This window comes from Balaenoptera acutorostrata, chromosome 3 (assembly GCF_949987535.1).
Source record: "Balaenoptera acutorostrata chromosome 3, mBalAcu1.1, whole genome shotgun sequence".
Taxonomy (NCBI): domain Eukaryota; kingdom Metazoa; phylum Chordata; class Mammalia; order Artiodactyla; family Balaenopteridae; genus Balaenoptera; species Balaenoptera acutorostrata.
Window position 1 is genome coordinate 53553813 of NC_080066.1, and position 16472 is coordinate 53570284.

Here is a 16472-nt window from a genome sequence, read left to right on the forward strand (position 1 = left end):
TCAAATGAACCAAAAAATAGAATTAGAGAGTTTAGTTCATTGAAAAAGATAGAGATGATGGGTAAACATGAAAATATGCTGAATGTCATTCATATGGAAAGAAATGGAAACCAAAACCAATTATGAGATATGTTATTTTGCTTTGCAGATTGGAAACAATCAGGAAGTTTGATATTATTTAAGACAGCAAAGATACAACTTCTGCTGTTTTGCATATTTTATTTTAAACTAACATTGAGTTGATAATTAAGTAAGGATATAATTGATGCAACTTCTGGAAAAGCAAATTGGCAATCTTTATAAAAATCAAGGCTGACTATATCCTCTGCTCCTTCCACTGCTAGGAATTTAACCTGGAGATACAGTTCAGGTGAGAAATGCACATGTAGGGATGTTCAGCACAGCAGTGAAGGGGATTACACAGAACTAGACATGCCCTAAATGTCCCATCAATGAGGACAAAGGGCTACCATGAAAACAGGTATGCTGGATCTCCATGTGCCGACACAGAACTTTTAAGTGAGGGAAGCAAGTTGTAGAACATAATCATAGTATATTCCATTTGTTAAAAAGGAAGAAGAGGAGAAATGAATGTATATGTGAGATACAGGGAAATCACTCATAGCCTCTGTATTCCAAGGAAACTCCAGCCTGGAATCTTAAAACAAAATCAAAACGCAGTTTAAATCTTTACTGAAGTTTCTCAACAGGACATCCACAGGGAATTCCATTTAAAGCATACAGCCAAGCCTCTGAACTCCTTTGCCCAGATCTTTCCCAGAAGTTCACAAAATGCAGTCTCTATCCTCAATCTCTAATCTTGTATTCTCAAGAGACCTCCAGGTATTTCCCCCAAAGCCAACCTGTCTTGTCTTGGTGAGTATATGTCTGTCTGTCTGCCCTGCTTCTGCTCTTTCCAGTGCAGACACCTCAGCAGCCTGCCCTGCCCGCCCTGCACCAGAAAAGTGCACTCTGCCTAGGAGAATGAGGAGATAGAGGCAGGACACCTCCTTGCAGGTTTTCTCCTCACCATCAGTACTTAAGGATGCATGGAGATTATGGATGGGCATGGGGAGAATCCTTGGCAGTTACCCATACGCACGGGGTGTGAGCCTCTCCCTCTTCCAGGAACCACCAGTGCTGCACTTGTTCTTCTGCACTGTGCCAGAGCTGCCACTTTGGGGCGTAATTCAGACTCCTCATTTGCCCTCAGCTGAGCCTCTGCCTTCCCAGCTCTAGGATGGGGTGAGCAGACCCAGCACACAGGGTCATTGGGGGCTGGGATGTTGTGTGTCCCACCCAGGGGGGAGGTAATGGGAGCTGCCCTGAGAATCACAAAACAGTAGGAGATGATGCCCCAGTATATAGAACTCTTTCTCTTTCCTTCTTACCATTGCATAGGACTCTGATTACAGAAGTCCCATAGTTTCTGTAACCAGTTCTCTATAGATGGACATCTAGATTGTTTCCCCTGCAATAATGATGCAATAAATAGTCTTGTGTAGACATCATTTTGCATTTTTGCTGTTGTATCTTTGGCATAAATGTCTAAAATGCAGAGTGTTGGGCTAAGAGGGAAAATGCAGATGTAATTTTGCTAGGTATTGGTAATTCCCCTCCATGGAGGTTGTGCAATTTTGTATTCCCTCCAGCAATGTAAGAACACGCTTCGTTCATCATATTAACCCTTTGTCTGTAATATAGGGTTTTCTTTTCTAATTGGTCATTCTAATTTTCTTTTCTCATTTGTCATTCGTCCTTTTATCTAGTTTGTGTGTTTTAGGACACATAGAGTTTTGTGGAGATTTTTCCTTATGTGTTTAAATTGTGTTTGTCCATAAAACAAGCCTCAATAAATTTAAAAGGATTGAAATAAAACAAAACATGTTCTCTGACCACAGTGGTGTAAAATTAGAAATCAATAACAGAAGGAAATTTGGGAAATTCACAAATATGTGGCAATGAAACAACATGCTCCTAAATAACCAGTGAGTTAAAGAAGAAATCATAAGGGAAATTAGAGCACACATTGATATGAATGAAAACAAAACACAACACGCTAAAACTTAGAGGATGCATGTAAAGCAGTGCTTAGAAGGAAATTTATAGCTATACCCACCTATATTAAAAAAGAAGAAAGATCTCAAATCAATATCCTAACCTTCCATCTTAAGAAACTAGAAAAGAAGGAACAGATTAAACCCAAAGCAAGCAGAGGGAAGAACAAAGATTAGAGCAGAAATAAATGAAATAGAGACTAGAAAAACAATAGAGAAAATCAGAGAAACCTACCAAAAGTTGGTTCTTTGAAAAAAATATTTACAAATTTTCACTTAGAATGACCAAGAAAAATAAGAGACAAGGCTCAGATTACTAAGATCAGGAATGAAAAGGGGACATCACTGTCAACTGTACATAAATAAAAAATAATTGTAAGAGAATACTATGGACAATTGTACACCAACAAATTCAGTACCTTAAATGAAGTGGATAAATCCTTAGAAAGACACAAACTACCTAAACTGACTCAAGAAAGAATAGGAAATCTGGACAGACTTATAACAAGTAGAGAGATTGAATTAATAATTTTAAAAATGCCCCACAAAGAAAAGCCAGGCCCAAATGACTTCACTGGTGAACTTTATCAAGCATTTAAAGAAGAATTGGTGGAAAGGAAAATCCAGAAGGGCCTGAAGGTGTCCTTCTCTTTTACCAGGAGAATTCTGTGCCCTGTGGCCATCCTGAATGATATTGCAGATGGGCAAGATTAGAGTGAACCCCTCACTGGCACACAGAGAGTTCTGGAAGCCCAGTGAGTTGAATTCAAGAAGTTGTTAATGAGCACTTACTACGTGCATGGCACAGTGCTAGGGACACACGATGCTGATTGAGTATCTGCAGGCCCAGCTTGCCGGCAACACCAAGCAGAAAGGAGGCAGCCAGATCCTCACAACAGGGGTGGTCCCAGTCAGGCCAGGTGCAGACAGAGGGAGGAGAAGGAAGCCCATGGGAAGGGCCCCAGGGCTCCCTGGGGGGTAGCATCCATACTGGGCCTGGAAGTAGGGAAGGGGTGGGGCTCCTTCCAGGAGGGAGAGACACAAGAGTGAAGGCTGAGGAAGCCTGAGGTCCACAGAGAAAGTGGGCGTGCAGTGTCAGTGCCTCACAGTTGCCTGGAGTTGGGGGGAAGGGGACAGGCATCATGGAAATAACCCCCATTTGTGGGCCGGTCCTTTTATTTTGGGGAGCATGCATTTTGCAATATTGTTATATGTGTCATTTTTTGTTTGGGGATTTTGTTTCATTTTTGTTTTTCACAAGAAGATGACAAGATTCAGACATCTCAAATACTTGCCAAGACCATGCAGCTGTTGAGCAATAGACTGGAACTTGAACCCAAGTCTTCTCATTTGAGTACAGTTCTATTTCTGTTGCCACGTGTGTTAGCATGGTTCACAGTTCTCAGTAAAAGACACTACTGGAAAAATCTTGGTGCCTCATCCTAAATTTCCCTCTGGATTGAGATATTTTCTTCTTTCCTTGTGTCCATCTTTGCCAAGAGGAATTTGGATTTAGTTAGAAATTTCACTTTGTTAATCTGAAAAGTGTATTTTAAAAACCTATTTTTCCATTATAACAGTAACAGAGAAATAACTGGAAAATAGAGGAAAGGGGAAAAGATCACCTCAAATTCCACCACATAAGAAAAACCAAAGTTATCATCTGGGGTCTTTCCTTCCGGTCAGTTTTCCTGTGTTGCGGGGTCCCTCCATGTGCTCGATGTGATAAGCATTTTAATGCATTTCATAATTGACAAAACCACCATTCTTTGCTATACTAAACCATACAGAAATCAGCATCTTTATGCATATTTCCTTTTGTTTTCCTGCATAGTGCTTTTTTTAAATAAATTTATTTATTTTATTTATTTATTTTTAGCTGCGTTGGGTCTTCGTTGCTGCGCATGAGCTTTTGCTAGTTGCGGCGAGCAGGGGCTTCTCTTGTTGCGGAGCACAGGTTCTAGGCGCGTGGGCTTCAGTAGTTGCAGCACGCGGACTCAGTAGTTGTGGCTCGCAGGCTCTAGAGCGCAGGCTCAGTAGTTGTGGAGCACGGGCTTAGTTCCTCCACGGCATGTGGGATCTTCCCAGACCAGGGCTCGAACCCGTGTCCCCTGCATTGGCAGATGGATTCTTAACCACTGCACCACCAGGCAAGTCCTTGCATAGTGCTTTTTTTTTTTAATTGGGTTTTTTTTTTTTAACTTCTGGGTTTTATTTATTTATTTATTTATTTATGGCTGTGTTGGGTCTTCGTTTCTGTGCGAGGGCTTTCTCTAGTTGTGGCAAGCGGGGGCCACTCTTCATCGCGGTGCGCGGGCCTCTCACTATTGCGGCCTCTCTTGCTGCGGAGCACAGGCTCCAGAAGCGCAGGCTCAGTAATTGTGGCTCACGGGCCCAGTTGCTACGCGGCATGTGGGATCCTCCCAGACCAGGGCTCGAACCCGTGTCCCCTTCATTGGCAGGCAGATTCTCAACCACTGCGCCACCAGGGAAGCCCAGTGCTTTTTAAATGTATAGAATTATTCCCTTAGTCACTTCCCTGGAAGCAGGATTGCTGTGATAGAGGTTGGCCCAGCCCTCAGTGGGCCCAGCCCACAATCACCTCCCCAGAGATCAGAGTATGACTATTTCTTTTTATATCTTCAGATTGCACCTTTTTATATTATGTGAGTATTAAATAAAGGAACTGTCTTACTTCTGTGATTTTTGTTTCCTCAGAAGGACGGTTCATCTTTCTTGACCAGTTCAGTGTCTGTTGACCATCCCAAGTCTCTCGAGCATGGCATTTGTTGTAGATGTTTAAAAGTAAAATCTGGACTTCCCTGGTGGTCCAGTGGTTAAGACTCCGCACTTCCACTGAAGGGGGCACGGGTTTGATCCCTGGTCGGGGAACTAAGATACCACATGCCGCGCGTCACGGCCAAAATAAATAAATTAATAAAAATTTAAAACCCTGTCTTCTTTAAAAAAAAAAAAAAAAGTAAAATCTGGGATAAACAACAAGGTCCTACTGTATAGCACAGGGAACTATATTCAATATCCTGTGATAAACCATAATGGAAAAGAATTTTAAAAAAGAATGTGTGTATATATATATGTATAACTGAATCACTTTGCTATACAGCAGAAATTAACACAACATTGTAATTCAACCACACTTCAATTACAAAAAAAAAGTAAAATCTGGGAAGAATACAGCTTCACACTCTAGCTCTTCCTGCCTGTCTCATCAAGGTGTGTCCTCAGGCTCTAGCTCAGCACATAGTAAGTATTGTTTATAAAATGAATGAGCAATAAATAAATGAATTTTGGGGAGAGGAACTAAGTGTTGGAAATAATTCATCTTTGTAGCTCTGTATTTCTGTGTCTCTCTTCCACTGCTACTGAATTCATGGAGGAATTGGTTTCCATATCCTCTCTGGTTTTTCCATCTAATGAGACAGAATCATCTTACCTTTTAGTTCCTACATGTTTGCCAAGGACATTACATTCTGAATAATTGCCCCATGTTTGGCTGGGTGCACCCAGCCTGGGAAGTAGGGGGTTGGACTTTGACGACAGGTGCCAAGGGTTCAAGTCCCAGCTCTGCTGTTAGGAGCTGGGTGGAGGCACTTTCACTAATCACCTGGAGCACTGGTCATCTGCTGGAAAGTGGTGATGAGAACCCCTGCCTTGCATGGGTGTTGGGAGGAAGGCAGATGTATGCAGGGCATTTCTTATAGCATCTGGCAGTACTCAATAAATGGTACCAATTACGGATACACTAAATGTTATCATAGACCATTTTATTTTCTCTTTTAAAGTCCATGACACCTTTGCCAGTTATTGTCCGGGAAATTTTCTTGTTCTCTTTATTTCCAGAGCAACTGAGTCAAGACTTGGTATACCCAAGAGTTGCTTTAGCTTAAATAATACCATCAAAGAGCTAGTTCATTAAGTCAGACTGAAAGTGTCAACTTTATGCTGGATACACTTCATTGTTTTCTTTTTCCTAATTTCAAAATCAATACAAACTGATGAGAAAAAGGGAAAGATATTGGCAAACACAGAAAAACACAAATAGAAAAAAATCTCTGATCATTTCACCTGCTGCTATCATGTACTTGTGTTCCTCAGCTTTTCTTTCTAAACAGAAAGAAACAGACTAAATTTTTATAAACAAAAATAATAGACTATACTCATTAGAAATCTTCTTTTTTTCCCAAAATAAATTCTTTCACTTTGCGTATTTTCAAATGATGTCAACCAATCTTCTGTGTTATACATTTTTTCCATTTTTCACTGTCTGTGCTGCATATTCTATTCTTTTAGCTTAATATTGTATAAGTCTTTTCTGTACTTTTCCTTAGTCTCCATTATCATCAGTTTTAATGGCTGCATGGTAGCTCCTCATTTTGAAGTATCTAGAGGTACTACTATTTTCGTCGGCTCAGGCTGCTATAAAATTGCCACAGACTGGGTGCCTTAAACAACAGACATTTATTTCTCACGTCGGAGGCTGGGAAGTCCAGGATGAGGTACTGGCAGATTCTGTTCTTGGGGAGGACCAACTTCCTGGTTGCAGACGGCCATCTTCTCATTGTGTCCTCATGTGGGACAGAGAAGTAAGGTCTCTGTGTCTTCTGGGAGGGCACTAATCCCATCATGGCGGCTCCACCTTCATAAGCCAGTCACTTCCCGGAGACCCACCTCCTAATACCATCATACTGGGGATTAGGGTTAACATAAAATTTAGGGGGACAAAACATGCAGTCTGTCTCAAGTATTAAACTGGAACGAAGAGAGACACAGATGTAGAAAATGGAGGTATGGATACAAGCGAGGGAAGGGAGGGTGGAATGAACTGGGAGATTGGGATTGACATATATACACTACTATATATAAAATAGATAGCTAATGAGTACATACTGTATAGCACAGGAAACTCTACTCAGTGCTCTGTGGTGACCTAAATGGGAAGGAAATCCAAAAAAAGAGGGGATGTGTACATTTAGCTGATTCACTTTGCTGCACAGCAGAAACTAACACAACATTGCAAAGCAACTATACTCCAATAAAAATTAAAAAAAAAAAAAAAGTATGTATAAGGGAATTCCCTGGTGGTCCAGTGGTTAGGACTCAGTGTTTCCACTGAAGGGGCACGGGTTCGATCCCTGGTTAGGGAACTAAGATCCTGCAAGTTGAGAGGTGTGGCGAACCCCCCCGCCCGCCCCCAAAAAAGATTGTATATACTGTATAACTGAATCACTTTGCTATACAGCAGAAATTAACACAACATTGTAAATCAACTATATTTCAATTTGAAAATGTTTCCTATGGGAAAAAAAAATAAACTGGAAAGAAGAGTAGTAGGATTTCTATGGGCTCTAGGGTCACAAAGACCTGCTGCTGTCACTCTTGCCCCTGCTCCTTGCCAGCCTGTCACTGTGAAGTGTCTTCATCTTGGCCTCCCTCATCTGTAAAATGGCAGCCATGACACCTACTCATAGTGTTGCTGTTGATACTGACCAGGGTTCTTGGCCTTCCTTAATCAATAGAAATTGATCAGAGGCCAGACAAGAAATTCAAGCAAGACTTTATTGGGACCTCTGATGTAGCAGTGGGGAGCAAGAACAAACAAGAGTTTCCCTTTCTTGCTCCGCTCCCTGAGGGGGCGAGCTGGTTCCTTATATGGGGTGAGGGTAGGGGTGTGTCCAGGGGTTCAACAGGAGGGGTGGCTTAGGTGTTTTGCCCACCTCTTTGGTAGTATTGTGTGCAGGGGGCATGCGTAGTACCCTGCTTTTGCTCCCTGCTCCTCAGAAGTGGCAGTTGGCTTTTTTGGTCTTTTTGTATCTTTTTGTCCATAATTTGCCCCAAGTACACATGCACGCAGTTATTTTTAGTCCCTTATAGTTTCTTTGTGTTTTGTAACTCCAAAAGACATATGTCCAGGTGCAAGCATTGCAGTACTACAGCAAAGGGTCCCAGGTCCCAGCCTGTCTCAGTAAGCCTTCCCACATTGACAAGTGTACAATTTTCACCACACTCAGGCCAGCAATGAATATTAGAACTCATTAAATTTTTCACTGTGTCAGGTGGACATAACATGGAATCTTAACAATTAATTGTATGTTTTGTTTCTAAAGAAAACTGCACTTTTATGTGCGATTTCCCTCTGCACAGCCTGCTCATAGGTATAACCGCCCATGTCCTTTTTATTAACAAAAATTCATTTCCAGTGATTTGGTGAGAATATCCACAGAGAAGTTTTACATCTGTGCTGGGAGGCTTTGCTGGTATGAGAAACGCTCAGCCTGCGTGGCTGGAGCTCTGCTCTGCGTGAGCCGTGAGCCAGGCCCCTGGTGAATGCCACTGCTGTCTTTGCTTTCTTTTCTGATGCTGGGTCTGATGGCCCAGCTTGATGGGGCTGAGCACCAGCCATCTGGAGTCAGTGAGGAATTACTGCCGAGAGTCACCCTGGGGTCATGTCGCCCTCTACACCCCCCCAACCTCTGCCTCTTCCCCGAAGAAATAAAGGGTTGGATTTCACCGTAATGTGACCCAGAGATGAAAACTGCTGCTGAGGCTAAACCCCTAGAGTGACAGCTGGCAAAGAAAGAAGCATCCTTCTTGCTGGAGGCCGGTAAGCCCAGGGCAACAGTGGGTGAGCCACTGCAGTGCCAGGAGGGCGTCACCTCCGGGGAGGGACAGCCCCCAACCCCCGGGTTTGGCCACACAGGGACTCGATGGAGGATGGCACAGGAAGGTCATTAAACAATTATGACCAGGTCAGTAGCATCCTAAAGTTTACTCTTGTTTATTCTGCAGTGACCTCTGGGTTGTTAGATATATGTTTACCTTTTGCTACTCTATTGATGGAGGTAAACGTAATTTTTTAAAAAGTATATATTCAAGTAAAACGTTAGTGTCTTTTCCAGGATGTACAGAGGATGCTACAGATTTCGAATCAAGAGAGAGCATTTGCCTTCTGTCATGCATGCGTTCTTTGACGGGGATGAGAGAATTAAATGTATAATATATATACATAAGAGACCAACATTTAGAACTGATAGAATTAAAGTCACTTTCATATTACCTCTCCATTGTCCTAGATTCATAGGAAAAAAGCAGTAGAGAGAGAATTTTATTCTGATTATTGGGTTGGGAGGGATGAGTTAACAAATACTGTTCTAGAAGAAAAGGTAAGAATGTCTCTTTAGGATATAAGGACAGAACAGACTCAGAATCAGCAGACAAAGGAGGACTCTCTTTAAGATGGGGAAGGCCACAGTGAACTATTAGTGTAAGTGACATGGCTTGTACAGCCAGACATCACTCTATAACATTCATGGAATTCTGTTTTATTACTTTCCCAAAATAAAAGAGAAGAATAATTTCTGTTAGTTTTCCTGTAGTCAGAATAATTTGTTTTTCTAAAACTTGAATTACAGAAATAACATTTAGAGATTGAGTTATTAGCAACTAAAAACATTTCTCCTAGAAATGGCTGAATATACAGTGTTACTGAAAGTATTTTTTTATAAATAGAATATTAAATTGAAAGTGATTATCAAGGACTAAATGATGTTCTGGTTTCATAGGTTTTTAAATATTTTTTAACCAAATACTTTTCACATAATGAACTTTAATTTACTGTCCGTATCCAGCATATTTAAATACCAGGCTGTGTAGATATTAACATTTATCACCCACCAGGAATACATTCACTTATCACCTCACAGCTTACTGTAAATATTTCTTGTATTCTTGAGTAAGTCTACATGTGCTGAATCCATAATGCTACTCATTCACTACATTTATAGCTTCCCCTCACTCGTTCTTGCTTCTAATTACTTCTAATTGACACTTTCCTAAAAACAAACAAGCAACACTGACCAAACCTTAAAAATAAAAAAGAACTGTGCTAATGGTTTCCCTTTCTCCTAGTTTTTTGTTGCCTTCTTTGTTACGCATATTAACTTTACATTAATTCAAGATATAGAACCATCACCCAAAGAATTAAGATGTCTGGCTGTAGTATATATATGTATATGGAATTTTCATTGCTATTTAGGAAAATAATTACACATATTGTAATAAAGAACAAAAAGGATTTTTTAAAAAATTTGACACTGAATCATTCTAATGTTCTACTATTATTTTCCTACTAGTCCTAGTTACTTGTTTGCTACATTAATATTGTATTGAAATAGAGTAAGTTTGGGGGGTTATATTTTTAGTAGAATTTTAAATGTGTATGAGCAAAATATTTAGAACTGTGATGTTTTACTGTGTAAAAGAATATAATTACAGATAATGGTTGATTAATAGGCACAAATAACTAAATAATCTCAAATAGTATACATACATACAATTACACCGATTTAAATTTAAATCAAAGGACACCAATTCTCAAATATAAAACTGTAGTATTTTTGTAAAAAAAAAATTACTATTAAAGTAAATATTTACCTCTAAGAAACGGTGTTTCATGGTGGGGAGGAGGGGTTCTGCCTTACATGATGTATCTCTGTACTATTCAATTTTCTTCAATGAGAATGTATTCTTTTATTACTTATCTAACTTCTTTAAAGTTTTAAATAAAGCAGTCATATAATTCCATTACAGGGAATTTAGGAAATAAAGAAAAATCTTTTCTAATCCTATCACTAATTCCCCCCAGCCCATCATTAGTACTTATCATTAGCATTTTGGTCTTTTTTTAAAATTTAAATATATGTTAATCATTCTCTTTATGATTTCAGGAAATTAAATGAAGTTGGCAGAGTAAATTAAATGCATATGCATTACCTGATGTTTTCCCATAATGTCCTTCCAACAATTTGATTGGACCAGACCCCCCAGCTTTTGGGTCAGTGAGAGTGTACATGTGTTGTCCATGCAACTTAAGAAAATCAGATTCAAACTGAAAACACCACAGTATTAAATATATATATATATGTAAATAGAACTTAGCAGAGTCTTGTTTCTTACTATATCATTTATTCCACATATGTTGCATTATTTATAAATCACGTTAAAGTAAAGCCACCCTTGCATCCTATGTCCTTGGTTCTACCTTCTCAGTGTTGTTTAACTTGGGCATAAAGGTGAACTTTTTTATTTATGTTCCTAATGTGAACAGAAGAGGTTACTTTATACCTCCTCACGCACGTGCACCTGTCTTTTACAGAGATAAGGAGGATATTTGTTTAATTCTGAAAGATGAGCAGCGACATAATTAAGTGCCTCTTCTGATGGATGACGCGGCCGTGGATTCTGCCTTCTTCTTACCCTGCCAATGGCTTCTCCCTGCAGCTGACTCTCAAATGTCTTAGTCTCTGACTGTTAATAATTAATGGGGACTGTTAGTGTGTGATGGGATGTGAAGCTGCCTTATTCACGTGTATAACCACTTACACACTAAGCCCTTTTTTGATACCCCTTTCCAAAAATGCATAGCCAAAAAAAAAAAAAAAAACACCAGTAATCTCCATTCAGACACAGCAGTCTTGTATTGGTGTTTCAGGAAGGATGCAGATTGTGCGTGACACTCATGAAATCCACTTACGGTGGATTTTCAGAATGGTTGCCTTTGAAATAGTCATGGCTTAGAGTGAGCTGTAAAGACCCTGGATGGTATCAAGGGGCTTTACTGTAAGCAGCTTGTCTTTTCCTTTCTCCAGAGCAGGATTTTTCTGGGCTGGTGGTGGAGCTCGTTCAGTATGCCATATGGCAGGCCTTCCATTTAGGGTATGTTATTCTGATTCACTTCTCCCAATATTTTGTTATGAAAAATTCCAAACATACAGTGAAACTGAAAGAACTGAACCATGTACATCCATATACCCACCACCAAGATTTTACCATTAACTTTTTCTAAAATTGCTCTCATTTCTATCTGTTCTTCTATCCATCCATCAATCCATTAGTTTTAATGCATTTCAAAGTAAATTGGAAATATCTGTACTTTTCACCCTCAAGTGCTTCAGTATTCATATTATTGACTATAGTTCAATATTATTTATAATTTTTTAGGTAAAGTTTATATAAAGTAAAATGCACATATCTTCATTAGACTATTTGATAAGTTTTAACAAATACCAACACCTGTGTACTAAAAACATCATTAAGATAAAGAACCATCACCCAAACAATTTCCTCATACCCCTCCGCTGGTAAACTTCATGACTGTCCCCACCCTCAGGAACCACTGTTCTGATTTTTTTCCCACCACTGATTAGAACAGAATATAAATGGGATCATTTTGTGCAGTCATTCTTTCACTCTGCATTGTGTTTTGAGTTTCCCATCAGTCATTTCATGGATCAGTAATTTATTCCTTTTGATTGCTGAGTAGTTACTATACCACAGTAGTTATTTATTCATTCTCCTGTTGATGGACACCTTTGCTATTTACAGTTTGGAAATACCATGAATAAAGTTGCCATGAACATTCTTGGATATATTTTTTACACATATTTGTCTTGGGTAAATACCTAAGAATAGAATAAGTGAGTCATAGGGTACGTATATACTTAGTTTCATAAGAAACAACCAGACTTGTTTCCAAAGTGGTTGTACCATTTTAGACACAACCAATAAGGTATGAATGTTCTCATTGCTCCATATCCTCACCAAGTATTGTCAGTATTTTTAAATTTTAATGAGTTTGGTGGGAGTGTAGTGGTGTTTAACTTGCATTTCCCTAATGACTAATGATACTGAACTTTTAGAATATCTTCTGTTCAAATCTTTGCTCATTTTTAACTGGGTTGTTTGTCCTTTATTACTGAGTTATAGGAGTTCTTTCTATTTTCTGAATACCATTCCTTTTTTGGATATATATTTTGCAAATATTTTCTTCCAGTATGTAACTTGCCTATTCGTTTTCAAATAGTAAATAGTTTTTAAATGGTAGATCAACCTTCTGATGAGCAGAAGTTTTAATTTTTGTTAAAGTCTAATTTAGGAATTTTTTTCTTTTCATGATTATTACTTTCTGTGTCCCATCTAAGGAAGCTTTGCCTACTCTCAAGTCATAAAAATATTCTCCTGTGATTTTTTTTCCTAGAAGCGCTACAATTTTAACCTTTATGTTTAAATCCATGATCCATCTCAAAGTAATTTTTGTGTGTGGTGAGAAGTAGGGGTCCGAGTCTCTTTTTATTCAATGGATGTGCAGTTGTTCCAGCACCATTTATTGAAAAGATTTTTGCATTTCTCATTGTGTTGGCACCCTTTATCAAAAATTAATTGGGTGTACAAGTATGGGTCTATTTCTCAACTTTCTATTCTGTCCCACGGATCTATTACCACACTGCCTTGATTATTATAGTTTTATAGTAAGACTTGAAATCAGGTAGTATATGTCCTCCAACTCTTCTTTTTCAAGATTGCTTGGGATATTATAAGTCCTTTGAATTTTCATACAAATTTGAGGATCAGATTGTCAATTTTTACCCCCAAAAAAGCCTATTGGAATTATGGTAGGGATTACATTGAATCTATAGATAAAATTGGGGAGAATTGACATCTTAACAATATTGATTCTTCTAATCCATGAACATGAGATTTCTTTCCATTTATATAGGTCTTGTTTAATTTCTCTCAGCAGTGTTTTATAGCTTTCAAGGTATAGATCTTGTCCATCTTTTTAAAAATTTATTTCTAAGCATGTAATTTTTATGCTATTGAAAATAAATTTAAAAAATATTTTTCCAAATGTTAGCTGCTATAATGTGATTTGCTTTTGTGATGTCAATGTTTGGAAGCCAACCTTCCTCAGCATTTACATTTTTACATTAAAAAAAACCTGTTTTTTTATCCCTTCAAAGAGGTAGCAAAGAGATGGAGTGGGTTTAGCCCCAACCTCAGAGCTGGTGAACCAAACTTCAGTCCCAGTTTACCTCTTACAAGCTGTGTGAACTTGGCCAAGAATGATAGAATTCTGTCCCCGTTTCTGCTGTCACTCAACACAATCAAAATTTAACTCCTCATTCATTGCAGTCTTTTCTGTAATATCTGTAGAGATAAAACTTTTAACTCTGGTTCACTAACACATTTGAAAATCTGGTAGAAGCCTTAAATTTTCTCCCCAGAGAAATGTATACACACACACACACACACACACACACACACACACACACAGATTTCTGTGTGCAACTTTAGGATGTGCAGGAAGTCTCTGAAGCCTTTTGAGATCCACAGACCTCCTAATTATGAAGCCTTCTAGAGTGGGTGCTCTAAGGGCTGACTGCGTTCACTTCTGCGTCTTCATACCCAGCACAGTATGGAATGAGGGCTGCCATTCTAAGTCCCATGCCTTTGTGGAGTTTTCTAGGCAGAGAGGGTCTAGATTTCCACACCCACAGGATTTGACCTGCCTTTCTTCCTCCACTAGATACCATATCCCTCTGAGGGATATAGCAGTGGGACAGTTTGGTGGGCTACCAGCTCTCCCACCAAAGCCCTTGCTTCTCTGTTGCTGTTGGTAAGGTCAGCCTGGCAGTTCCCTGCCAGGCAGCTGCCCCGGGTGCCCTGGACCCGCTCGCTCTAGGCCATTGTCTAGCCGCAGAATCTTCCCCGAGCTGTGTTCAGCTTCCCCGTGCCTTCACAGATGGCCCCATGCAGGAAGGGCCTCCAGCAGGGTGCAGGTGCCAAAGTCTGTACTTGGTGACATTGGCAGCATTTCAGGGCAACCCCTTTCTCTTGCTAAAGCCTCCAGATTTATGTCTTGGAGAGCACACCCCACTCTCCTCTCTGATGATTCCTACAAGCAGCGCTGGCAGTGGAGGTCATGCTATGAGTGTGCTTCTGTCCACCCAGGTGCCGGGGACATGGGCAGCAAACTATCCATGCCAGGTGGCGACACCACAGCACGGAACCCCAGGACGGAAGGCATTCATGCCGCATACAAGCGAGGAGACGCCAGCAGAGCCCAGCACCTGCTCAGAGAAGCTTGTGATGAGAGCACGTCCCAGCTGGAAAAGGTAAGGTCAATGCCAGCCCCTCTGGCCAGAACTGGGGACCCAGGTTGGGCGAAGGTTACCACTAAAGTTGTTTTCTTGTTATCATTATAATCATAATGAGGATTTCTATTGTGTTCTGAATACCTTGTTTCTCATGTAAACTTACGGGTGCCAGTCCTTTCGAGTGGACTTCTCAGCCTGTCATCACCTAAGCACACTGCTCCTGCCTTCCCAGGGGACAGGGGGGGGTCACAGAAATATAAAGGACAAAATGGCAATCTGAAAGTTTAACTTAATATATTCTTTTACACTTTTTTCCACTATAAAAATAGCACATGCTCAAAAAAGAAAATTTTTTAAATACATAAAAGTATGGAAGCAACCTAAATGTCCATCGACAGATGAATGGATAAAGAAGATGTGGCACATATACACAATGGAATATTACTCAGCCATAAAAAGAAACGAAATGGAGGTATTTGTAATGAGGTGGATGGACCTAGAGTCTGTCATACAGAGTGAAGTAAGTCAGAAAGAGAAAAACAAATACAGTATGCTAACACATATATACGGAATCTAAGGAAAAAAAAAAAAAAAGGCCATGAGGAACCTAGTGGCAAGACGGGAATAAAGACACAGACCTACTAGAGAATGGACTTGAGGATATGGGGAGGGGGTGGGGTGAGATGTGACAGGGTAAGAGAGTGTCATGGACATATATACACTACCAAATGTAAAATAGATAGCTAGTGGGAAGCAGCCGCATAGCACAGGGAGATCAGCTCGGTGCTTTGTGACCACCTAGAGGGGTGGGATGGGGAGGGTGGGAGGGAGGGAGATGCAAGAGGGAAGAGATATGGGAACATATTGTATATGTATAACTGATTCACTTTGTTATAAAGCAGAAGCTAACACACCATTGTAAGGCAATTATACTTCAATAAAGATGTTTAAAAATAAATAAATAAATAAAAGTAAAGAAAAAAAGAACAAAAAAGTAATCATATTCCTAATCCATCCAAACAATCCCACTTAGCATTTTTGGTATACCCTCTTCCAGCCTGCTGATCTGAACATTCATTTTGTCGTTGTTATTGTTTCTAATATAGATACAAGCCTATTTATGTATAGTTTTGCATACTGCTTTTTCTCACATAATATTATATGAACAATTTTCTGTATAAGTTCCTTATGAGCGTCACCTTCGATGGCTACATGACATTCCATCTAGTAGAGACAGTGTCACTTACCTGGCTATTCCTTTTGGTTAGATATTTGTATTGTTTCTAATTTTTTACTACTATAAATCATGCTGTATTGAATGTTTTTTGCCTAATCCTTTTCTTATTGTCAATATATTTTCTCAGCCTAGGTTAACAAGAATTGAGAATGTGGGTATGGGCAATTTTTAAATTTTAAAACACATGCCAAACTTTTCCAAAAAGCTTGTGGAGATCAACCCTCT

At 39.6% G+C, this 16472-nt stretch overlaps 1 protein-coding gene across 4 annotated transcripts in view; it reads left to right on the forward strand.

The window, feature by feature from the left end:
- Positions 1 to 16472, forward strand: part of LRRK1 (leucine rich repeat kinase 1) — a 122970-nt gene that overhangs the window by 30252 nt on the left and 76246 nt on the right. For all 4 annotated transcript variants that reach the window (XR_009007674.1, XM_057543869.1, XM_057543870.1 and 1 more), the window contains exon 3: positions 14865 to 15028. Coding sequence is in view for 3 of the 4 variants with exons in the window: in XM_057543869.1 (XP_057399852.1) it covers positions 14865 to 15028 (164 nt within the window). In the remaining variant the exon portion in view is untranslated. The remainder of the gene's footprint in view (positions 1 to 14864; positions 15029 to 16472) is intronic.